This window comes from Ursus arctos, unplaced genomic scaffold (assembly GCF_023065955.2).
Source record: "Ursus arctos isolate Adak ecotype North America unplaced genomic scaffold, UrsArc2.0 scaffold_16, whole genome shotgun sequence".
Taxonomy (NCBI): domain Eukaryota; kingdom Metazoa; phylum Chordata; class Mammalia; order Carnivora; family Ursidae; genus Ursus; species Ursus arctos.
The window spans coordinates 20,300,019-20,311,886 of NW_026622830.1; the positions used below are offsets into that span (position 1 = coordinate 20,300,019).

Here is an 11,868-nt window from a genome sequence, read left to right on the forward strand (position 1 = left end):
AGGGAACAGCGGTTCTTGCATTCTTTCCATTGGCCACCAGGTGGCAGCAACAGCTATGCATCAAGGCTGGGAGTGCACTGGATGGAGAGAGGGGGTCCTTGCCTTTATGGGAGTGAGCCAGGCTCCTGGCAGCTGCTCTAGAAGAGCCTTTGGGAATTCATGGTGCTGTGTAACAAACTACCTAAAGACTTGTTGAGGTAAACAACCATTTTATTATGCTCATAAATTCTGTAGGTCCCAAACTTGGGAAGGGCACAGTAGGGACAGCTTGTTTCTGTTCCACCTATATGGGGCATCAGCTGGGAAGACTCGGGGTTGGGGGTGACTCAACAGCTAGGGGCTGGAATCATCTGGAGGCATCTTCACTCATGTGTGTGCTGACTGGTGCTGGGTGTCAGCTGGGACCTCAGTAAGGTCGTCAACAGGAATGTCTACATGGGGTCTCTCCATGGGGTCCCTCCACGTGAGCTCAGGCTTCCTGCCAGCATGGCAGCTTGGCTCAAGTGTGAATGTTTCCACCCAGCTTCAAGGGATGAGAACATGGACCTCCACTACTGGAGGAACGTCAAGGTCACTACAGTAATTTGCTAAGGCTGCCACAACCATATACCACAGACTGAGTGGCTTGAACAATAAAAATGTATTTCCCATAGTTCTAGAGACTAAAAGTCCAAGATCAAAGTGTCAGCAGGTCTGGTTTCTCCTGGGCTTCTCCTCCTAGATTGCAGATGATGGCCCTCTTGCTGATCTCACCCGGTCTTCCCTCCGTGTCCTCCCCCTTGGGTCTCTGTGTGTCCAAATCTCCTCTTGTCAGCACACCAGTCCAACTGGATTAGGGCCCACGCTAACAGCCTCATTTTAACTTAATCACCTTTTTAAAGCCCTTCTCTCCACATTCCAAAATACTAAGGCTAGGGCTTTGACATATGAATTGGGGGGGACTCAATTCAGCCCATAACAGCCACACTGTTGGAAGAGCATGTGGGATGGGAGAGAGTCCTATGGCCTCTTGGGAAAACACAGTCTGCATGCCCCCCTCCTCCAGTTGCTCCAACGGCATCACAGTTTGGTAAGCCCATCAGACTCGTCCTACCCCCATGTCTTTGAATATGTTCTGTCTGCCCGGGACGCCCTCATCTGCCCTGCTCTAGTAGGCCACTCTCATTCACCCATCCAGAGCTCACTGCTCACCCGGAGCATTCCTGCCCTCTGTCCCCGGTCATCACTGACCATCATTCTATTCACCAGCACTCCTGCCACACTGGCCACAACCACTACCCTTCACGGACCGCTTCTTTGTGCCAAGCTAAGTTCTACTGATCTCATTTAACTCTTACAACAGCCTCTGAGGTCAGTTTTACAGATGAAGAGGCCAAAGCGGGGAAGTTCCTCGCCCAGAGCCATGAACAAGTAAATGGCAGTCAAGACCTGAACTCAGGTCTGCCTGTTCCAGAGCCTGTGTTTGTCACCTCTTGCCCTACTGGGCCTCTGATGGCCTCCTCTGGGCTGCCCCAATCCTGGTTCAACCCTCCTATCAGAGCAACAGTCCCCTGTAATAATTCGGACCGCACCAGCTCCAGCCCCACTTGCTGGTCTTACCTGCTTATGCTCTGGCTGCTCCAAGGAAGGTCCAACTTGAGCTCGTGAGTAGGGGCTGAGGGCCAAGCATGCCTTGCACATGACGTTGTTCATTCCATTGTAATGCTATCACATTAACAGTCTCCCATGAACCACACCTCTCCATATCCGTGCCTTTGTGTGGCCCCCTCCCACGTGGACTTGGGACTTGTCTGAGCGACTTGCCGTGGCAGGTGGGACGTCTGCAAATGGGATACAAGCAGGAGTTCCAAAGGCACGTGTGCACAAGCTTGTCTCTCTTGGAACACTGCCACCTGGTGCAGAACACTGGAGCGGACCCGAGGATGAGAGACCACGGGCAGAGAAGGACCCGGCCACGGGACCTGTCTCGGGGGTCCCAGCTGGGACCTGGAGATCCCGAGGTCATAAGCCAGTGCGCACGTTTGTGTCCCACGTGTGCCTTCTTCACTGACCTCTCAATCTCCGGAATTGCCTTTCTTTGCCCAAGTTCACAAAGCTTGTGAGTGGAGAACCCAGAATTCCAGCCCAGATCCGTCCATCTAGAAAGCTACAACAACAGCATCATAATAATTATAATAAATATAATACAAAATAAATTAAAATTATAAAAATAAATATAATGATAAATATACTATTTTATTTTTCTTTTACTTTTTTGCTATAATCCTCTACTTAATATCAAGGGCCTGATAGATTTTAACTTTATGTGATGTACGTTTATCACCATATTATGTTTTCAGGATAGCACACAATTCTAGAATCAGTGATGCTGCCTCCTTGCGTCTCAGTTATTTATTCTACTATATTAATAGAGCAGTATCCTTCCTGTTTTCTTTCTTCTTTAGTCCCTTCACTCTCGGCGCGTGGTCTCGCCCTTGGTCAGCGTGAGCCTGCAGCAGGAAGAAGTCAGGATCCCAGGCGTCCAGTCCCATCGCACCGCTGTAGTCACGCAAGCACAGTATGGTCCCCGAGAACATTACACAGAACTCCGCTTTTATTTCTCAAATACCACGAAGGGAACACAGACACACAACTCCCAGGAAGACCTACTCAAACCCTCGTTTCTCCAGCAGCTGCTCCCCGCACACACCCCCAGGCTTCCCCGTCTGCCCAGCTCCTCTGTCTCTCTCGACCGTCTCTTTCCCATCCTGCTTCCTCACTTTCCTCCAGCCTCTGCAGTGCTGTTTCCCTCTCCCCACTTTCTGGATTCTACATCGCAAGACTTGCTTCATTACCTGTTGACCACATGACACTGGAAAGGTCTATGATTTTCTACATTAATAAACCCACCAGATCATCATTTGGAGCATGGCACTAATAAGAGAGCTCTCGGGGGCTGTGAGATGCAAATCAGTGCTGTTGCTTTATGCCGGCAACAAACAATTAGAAAATATCTTCTTAGGGGCGCCTGCGTGGCGCAGTCGTTAAGCGTCTGCCTTCAGCTCAGGGCGTGATCCCGGCGTTCCAGGATGGAGCCCCACATCAGGCTCCTCTGCTGGAAGCCTGCTTCTTCCTCTCCCGCTCCCCCTGCTTGTGTTCCCTCTCTCACTGGCTGTCTGTCTCTGTCAAAATAAATAAATAAAAATCTTTAAAAAAAAAAAATCCATACGAAAAAAAAGGTACATCCCATGTCAAACTAGGTAAATGATATGAATGGGGAATGCAGAGAAAAAATACAAATGACCAGAAACCAAAGAAGTGTTCACTAAAACCACAATGAGATATAATATACTGAGCATTAGAAAAAGATGTTAAAGTTGTAAATATGCAGGATCGATCAGTGTGGAAAATGGGCAGATACCTATAGAAAGTGTATAAACTGGTACCGTTTTTGGACAGTAATTTGACAACATCTGTCAACATTTAAAAAACATCCTTTGGTCTAGCAATTTCATTTGTAGAGTGAATCCTTTCCAAATATGCATGTGTGCAGGGATATTTACTGTAGCATTATTTGTAATGGAATAAATTTAGAATCAGGTCTATTCAAATGCCATCAGAAGTGGAAGAATTAAATAAATCATGACACGAAACATCATGGAATACGACCCAGATGTCTGAATGAATGAGTTTACTTCACAGAAAAAAAGTGCAGGAAATAATGAATCATGGAACACTACATCAAAAACTAAGGATATACTGTATGGTGACTGACATAACATAATACAAAATTATTACAAAACAGTGCAGGAAATATATCAATAAAACTTTTGACGTCTACTGCGTGATGTGAAGACCTGAATAAAGGAAAAAGGCACTTTTCCATTTGGGGCTAGAAGATTCAATAAGGAAAAGATTCCATCTTTCATCCTTTAATCCATAATTTTAATGGGATGCAAACAAATACTCCAACGGGATTTATTCTGGAATTTCACTGCTTCCAAGGATCATGCAGGAATATAAAAATAAGTCCTTAAAAAGAGAGAGAGACAGAATTCTGGGGAGACAGGCTCTGCTGCATTTTAAAGTATGCAACAAAGTGAGAGTAATAGTTCATTATGAATTCAGGAAGAGACGGAGAGATGAATAGAGCAGATGAGTGAGCCTGGAAGTAGACCAAAAAATATAAGGTCATTTAATAAATAATAAAGGTGGCATTTAAATCAGTGGAGAAAAGATAGATTACTTCATAAATACTGTTGGTACAATTGGCTAGTTATCTGAAAAGGAATTCAGCTGGAGCTCCACCATAAACCTACACCAACATAAATCCCAGCTGGATAAATAAATCACGGTACACGCGTCAGTAAAATACCACAGAGCAACGGCCGTGAGTATAGAACCACAAGTAAAGGGATGGATCTTAAAGACCATGTTTAGGGATGCAGAATTCAGTGGTAAAACTATAAAGAGTACTGGAAGGAATACTCTAGAAGTTGGTACAGTGGCTTCTTACCAGGGGAAAGGAGCAGATTATGATCAAGAAAGATCATGCTGGGGGTTCCCCCGAGAGGGAGAATGTTCAGTTTCTCGACCACTGTGATTATGCAGGTGTTCATTTTATAACAAGTTGTTAGGCTGTGCACTTATATTTTATGCCATTATTTAGGTAATTTTATTTTATTTTATTTTTTTACATAAAAAGGTTTTAAAGAGGCACACCTGGGTGGCTCAGTCGGTTAAGCATCTGACTCTTGGTTTCAGCTCAGGTCGTGATTTCGTGGTCGTGGGATGGAGCCCTGAGTACAGCCCCGCGTTGGGCTCTGCGCTCAGCGTAGTCGGCTTCAAATTCTCTCTCCCTCTCCCTCCTGCTCACTCTCTCCCTCAAACAAATAAGTAAAATCTTTTTTTAAAAAGGTTTAAAAGAATTAAAAATATGGAAAGAAAACATAAGATTTTTTTTTCCATTAGCTCAGAGTAAGGCTTTGCTAAGTAGGAGATAAACTCCAAAAGCAATTTTAAAAGATGGCTTGATTTGAGACCATAAAGAATTCTGCATGGAAAAACACCCAACAAAGTCAAATGACAGATACCCATGACAGGAAAATGGTTGCAATTCTTATCACATTTCTTGGTATAAAGAGCAGAGGATTAGAGGGTGGTTTTTCAGAATCTTGTGAGTGCATTTTCTGTTAAACACGAGAACAAAGGAAAAAAGAAAATGCAGAAGCTCTCTTTGCACTGATGTGGCATGGTCTCCAAGATACACTCCTGTACTGTGGGTCGTCTGCTACTTTCTGTGGAAAAAGCATATATCTACGTCAGGGATACGCAGATCACCTTCTCCTGGAGCTGCTGGTCGTGTTTGTGACAGATACACACGCACATACATTTTTCAAAGATGAGAGAGAAGCCATTGCATATGCAGTGATGTTGCGTTAACATCTGAGACCTATTGTTACACGACAGACAAAACAAGGCTGGATGGGAGTACCAGTACTTTACTTTTTAAATGGGAAACTTCAAACACATGTAAAAGTAGAGACAGAGGGATAATGAACAGGGGTGTGCTATCGCCTCCCCCCCAACAGATGGCTGCTTTTCCTCTGTACCAACCCCCGATTCCCCTCCGCCCCACTTGATTACTCTGGAGCAAATCCCAGGCACATCATTTCATCTGCAAATACTTCAGTAGGGATCTCGATAAGCCTCCCCAACCCCTCTCTCAGCATAACAAGTACATCGGAAAATAAAAACATAGCAATAATTCTTTCATATCATCAACTATCCAGTGTTCACATTTCCCAGATTTTTTCAGAAGTTTAACAGTTGATCCATTACAATCAGGATCCAAGCAAGGTCCAAACTTCATATTTGTGTTGGTTTCAAGTGTCTTTTAATTTACAGGTCTTCCTTCCTTTTATCCCCTTTGCATTGGGGGCAGGGGCAAAGGTTAATTTATAGGTTTCCCCACTAGATCTCTTTTTTTCCCTCTTTGCAACTTACTTGATGGAAGGGGGGAAAAAATAGATCGTTTGTCCTGGAGAGTTCTCTACATTCTGAATTTTGCGGATTGCATCCCCATGGTGTTAGCACGTTTGTGACCGATTTTACTCATTTGCCCCACTCAGGTCCTCCTTCCACCCTTCTCCATGCTGGTCTTTGTGCCCCTGGAGGCTGACCTTTGTGGACGACATCCACCAGGCTCTCTCACCCTCTGGCTCCAGGGTTTGGCCAATAGGGAGCCCTGATGGGTATGGGAGGGAGGGATGGAGGAAAGAGAGGTCAGAGTGTTCATTTCCCTGGCCCCTTCCCTGCAAGGCCACATTGGGTTGGCTGTGCTTCTTGACCGAAGCTTGCTTCTTGTTCCTCTCAAGACACAACTCCCTTCCTGTCCAGGTTCTGTAACTTTTCTTTTTACTGGTGAAGGCTCCTCTGCCCCTCCTCCCATTCTTTCCACGCTGCCTTCACCTGGATAAATAACCCCTCTCGGAATTTTCCTAATCGGAGTTCACGACCTGCTTCCGGTTGGGACCCCAATGTATACCATGTTTCTCTGCTCCCAGTATTTCCAGGAAACTGGCAGTTAAATCTGGAGGCCTGGCCAGATTCAGAATAAAAATGTTTTGTAAGAGTACTTCATGAATGGTGTTCAGTATGTTGTGTTGCACCGCAACAGAAGGCACGTATCTGTCCATTATAAAGACACCTTCAGCTTTTCACCCGATGGCTTCTAGCAGGAGTTGATGATCCCCTTATCAGGAGTTGGACAATGGTGGTACTCACTCTATCATTCTTTCTTCATATCGTAGCTGGAAATCCTCTCTAAAGAAAAACTCCCTTATCATCTGTTTACCACAGGATACAGTTGGTACAGGAAAGGCCAGATCAATGCCTGCTTTTTTCACTTTATATCATTTGCAGAATTATGAGCTGGTTCCTCCAAAGGGAACAGTGATGAATCCGTGGATTTTAATATCTGATATGCTTTAACCCTTCATTTTTATTCTTCCTGATGCTCCAATGATCTCATTCCTCGGCCAGTGGGAGCCACTTCCAGTGGGTTCCTGAGTTCTTTCAATAGGATCCCAGGAGTCTTTGGGAGTCTTTGATAGTTTCCTTGATTTTTGATGCAACAAGCTAGTCCAGGTTCATCTTGTCTATTTCCTGCCCCAGAACTGGAAGCAGTAATTTCTCTAAGGAGCTCTGGTTCCTGTTAATGAGAAATGGTTCCTTTTAACGAGCCCTGGTTCCTTTTAATGAGAAACCACACTAGGGCTATTCCTTGATACTGGGCTGTTCATTCTTTCCAGATTGTATTTCAGCTAAGACCTTAATACTTTCAGAAAGAAAATACATCATGTGTTCATACTGATACTTATGACACAAAATTAGGATTACAGGACTTTTAATTTTTTATTTTATATATATATATATATATTTTTTTTTTCTTCTTGATTTAGAGAGAGAGAGAGACAGCATGCACACCGTGGGTGAGGGGAGGAGGGAGAGGAAGAAAGAGAATCCTAACCAGGATCTACGCCCAGCACAGAGCCTGATGCAGGGCTCGATCTCATGACCCTGAGATCATGACCTGAGCCAAAATCAAGAGTTGCACATGTACTGACTGAGCCACCCAGGTGCCCCTGATTTTATGTTTTTTATATCTTGTCTCTTATGCCAGAAATCCTGGTTTCTAACAACATTTATATAATTCTTTGCACATATACATATATGCTTATACCTTCAGAATAGCCATACCAATGCCATTACTAACAACGTAATTGCTGAAAACAGCAAGATTTCTTTACGGTCCTTTTTTGTTCTTAGACTTATCCCCCTAAAGATGTACATTCAACCACTGGTATTGTGAAAAAAGTCACTTAAAATAAAATCACCTAATTAAAGTCACCTCATTCAAGACTTATAAAATAAGACCTGTCTGCGTCAGTAAGCTACCAACCTGATAATTAGGTTCACTTGTTTCACTTTGCTTTTGATTTTTAAGGACTGTGCTCTTATTTTGAATAAAATTTAATTTTATGACTGCATATACCATATATACGATCCCAAAGCCAAATTACAATATTTGTACATTGTACTGTGTATCGTTCATTTAAAGTCATAGTCATAGAAGAAAGAATAAGAGGGAAATTACAAAGCTCCTCTGGCCAATACAGACAACGGACAAAGAGTTGTACCTTCATTTTTAAAACAGAAATGTCAAATGAAATGTTATTACTTGGGCGATACATAATTAAGCAAAGCTACTGATTAATTTTTTTTTAATTTTAAAGATGTCACTTTTTTAAAGATATTTTTTTTTCACAGCATATGATTACATTTCTCTGAAACCCAGATGACTTTAAAGAGTCCTTTGTTACAAATAGCATCTGCAGCCAAAATCAGAGCAGGGGAAGAGTCCCACATTTTCTCCGAACAGGCTCTTGGAAACGGCTTTCCGCTGTTCTTGGGAGACTGTCTGCTTTTCCAAACTTTCAGGGGAAGAGGGAACACCTCTTTTTCTTTCTGAGATTGTCTTCACCAGAAATTGTCAATAAGAGGCTCTCCGTGCTCAAGGAATCCCATTAGACAGCAGCGAATGAACAGAGCAGGCCTGGGAATGCCAACTCAGAATGTGGATTTGAAAAGAGTATTTAGAACTTTTCTGATTCTGCTCCCAGAGCTCACAAGGGGCCGAGGCCGAGGCACGTCACCTTCCCCAGCCACCAGCCCTGCTCTTATCTTCTTCCCCCAAGCAGGCTCCTCTGGAAGCTCTTTTGATTTGTGCCCTTCACCAAAACTGACCCCGAATTCAGAAAAGAAACTGTGGGATGTTTTGCATTCATGTCTTCTCTGGTGCACCCCCAAAGTGGGGGCACGACTTCAAGGCACCAAAGGGTCTGTCTGCTTGTCCTGTTTCCAGAACCCATGGCTCAGCACACACACAGGGAATGCCAGGATTCACCGGGTGTCCCCAAATTTCCCCATGTACCTCAATAATCTTGTAAGAGCTTCCCTATTGTCAGACCCGGAATGCGGGAAAAGCTGTCAAGGAGAAGAGGACAGATCTTCCTCCTCCTTGGGGGGGCCTTTGTAAATATCTGGTCCGTTTTATTCAGATTCTTATTTGTGTATTTTAGCCATCAGGTGTATCTCCTCACAGTGGCTGAAGGCATGCCTATGACAAAGGCCGACAGAATCACTATCAACAAAAGGACTTCCTTAATTCATACTGTCAGAATGTGCTATACTATGAATAGTGACCAGGGCATGATATTGGGGGCCCAATTATAAAGCCTTCTAGATTTAACAATACTTATATGAATCACAGTCCAAAGTATTGCTGGTGTCCCAAGCTGGGGAATGATTAGCAGGTCAACTCCTCCTCCCACAACTAAAGTTAGAGGGTTTCCAGAAGTCTGTCTAGACTGAGAAATGCCCATCAACTTGACTCCCAGGCAATCCCCAGATGGTTGCCCAGGCTGGGAAAGGGCAGGCAGGATCCAATACAGTCCACTCCCAGCCAGGTGGTCATCAAAATGTGACACAGTCTGGAAAGAGCCAAGCAGGTGAATTCGTCTTCCAGACAATTCTTGTTGTCCAGGTTGAAGAATGGCTGCAGGGAGAATCCCACTGCATTTCCTCTGGAAGGTTTCCAAAATGCTGTTTAGCTAGGCACTGGCCAGAGGGAAGCCCCTCCCCCATCCTGTTAGCATTCCTGAGAAGAATGTGCAAGCCCTAAGGCCAAGAAAATGTCTTCCCATTTTCTTGACCGGAAAGAGTCAACGTGCAGGTAGAAGACGATCTTTTTAGATTTCTCCAAAAGACTACTGGCCAAATTTAAAAAATTAAAAATGCATTATGGGGTTTAAAAGTAATAGTAAAGCTCATGATGCCAACAGCAAATCCCCAAAGTGAAAAATGGAGTTCTAAGTGGCAACATTCTGGGGCGCCTGGGTGGCTCAGCTGTTAAGCATCTGCCTTCGGCTCAGGTCATGATCCCAGGGTCCTGGGATCGAGCCCCGCATCGGGGTCTCTGCTCCACTGGGAGCGTGCTTCTTCCTCTCCCACTCCCCCTGCTTGTGTTCCCTCTCTCACTGGCTGTCTCTCTCTGTCAAATGAATAAAATAAAATCTTAAAAAAAAAATAAGTGGCAACATTCTTACATTGGTCATGAAGTATCATAGAATTAACCCATGGCAGACTATAATAATGAAGGATGCATATTGCAATTTCTAGAGCAATCACACACACAAAAAAAAGTCAGAGGTGGTAAAATGGGATGCTAAGAGATCACACAGGGCTAAATTATTTGCTTTGGCCAATGAAATCTGAGCACACGTGCTATGTGTCACTTCTGGGTGGGAGCATTCCAGAGCTAGGACTTGACTCTTGATGTTCCTGATCCTTCCTTTCACTGAGATGGCAGAATCCTAAGATGGTGTGCGGTGATTACCTGGAAAAGTGCATCCCCTCCCAAGCTACACACACGTGCTGACAATCACTGGACACACAGCATAAGAAATAAACTGTGTGTTGAGGCTCTGAGATTTTTGGTATTTGTGGCTACACTTGCATTCCTGGAATAAAATCCATTTGGTCACCATGTATTATCTTTTCATGTGCTGGTGGCTGTTTTTTTTTTTTTTTTTTAAGATTTATTTATTTGAGAAAGAGAGAGCATGAGTCAGGTGTGGGGGGCAGAGGGAGAAGCAGACTCCCTGCCAAGCAGGGAACCCAAAGTGGGGCTCCATCCCAGGACCCTTAGATCATGGCTTGAGCTGAAAGCAGCCGCCCAACAGACTGAGCCATCCAGGCGCCCCTAGTGGCTTCTGTTTGTAAATAATTGACTTGTATTTCAATGATAACTTTTAAGATTGGGCTATCTATATAGTTTTGTGTGTCTGTGTGCAACCGATCAGATTTTGATAGCATTTATGCGTAAAAATAATTTAAAGGATTTCTTTTGTTTTCTGTGCTCTGAAAAAGTTTAAGGGACATTGGAAGTATCCAGTCTTTAAAGGCTGATAGAATTCTGTGAACTTAACTGGACCTGGAGCTTTTTTGAGGGGGCAGCTCTGTGACAATGGTCTTTAGTTTCTGTATGGAAATGGGTCCGTTCGGACTTCATAAAGTTCTGGTAAATTCCATTTTTCTAAAAAAAAATGACGATTTTTATCTGTATTTCCAAATGTATTTGCAAAGAGTTGTACAAAGTAGTTATGATTTTTCTTGTTTTAATAATTATTTCCTTATTATTTCGTGTATTCTTTCCCTATTCTAGTTTCTAGTAGTTTTAAACTGTTGTTGGTCTTTTTTTAGCAGGTTTTCTAGTATTTCTTTCTTAAATTTTGTTGGGTTTTTTTTCCAAACAAGCTTATTTTACCATTTTTCGTTTTTTTATTATTCAATTTCTTTGGTCAACTTTCTAGTATTAAATTACACAGAGTGCTCTTAGAAAGTCTGATGACATCTAATCTTTCTTGATAGTGCAAGCCATCGTATCTTTTTGCCCAGAGGCCCAGGGGATATATTTGCCTAGGATTTTCTTAGAGTTGACTCTTCTGAGTCCTTCTTCCCAAGCATGCACAGCTGTGTCTTTACAGCTCTCGTATTCTAGCACTTTCTCCTTAGGGGGAAAGTATTACCAAATTACCATTTTAAATATCAATTTTTGTTCCATTGTTTTTCTTCTTTACAATACAAAATTCAGTATGTTGAATTTTCTTCAGCTACGTTCAACTTGAATAGATTTCCTTTGCCTCTTTTCCTTATCTGTAACCTTCTCTTATTTTATTTGGTTTTTCCTTTTCTTTCCAGTTGAGTCTCTCTCCCCTTTGTGCATCTTGGACTTAAGTTTCTGAGACCATTTTTCTTTTATATTGT

The 11,868-nt window shown here is 43.3% G+C and overlaps 1 protein-coding gene across 1 annotated transcript in view; it reads right to left on the reverse strand.

Annotated features, from left to right (window-relative positions):
- Positions 1 to 2,700: 2,700 nt before the first annotated feature.
- Positions 2,701 to 11,868, reverse strand: part of ACTR5 (actin related protein 5) — a 38,708-nt gene continuing 29,540 nt past the window's right edge. The window contains exon 9 of the mRNA XM_057312527.1: positions 2,701 to 3,161. Coding sequence (XP_057168510.1) covers positions 3,024 to 3,161 — 138 coding nt within the window. The 3' untranslated portion in view covers positions 2,701 to 3,023. The remainder of the gene's footprint in view (positions 3,162 to 11,868) is intronic.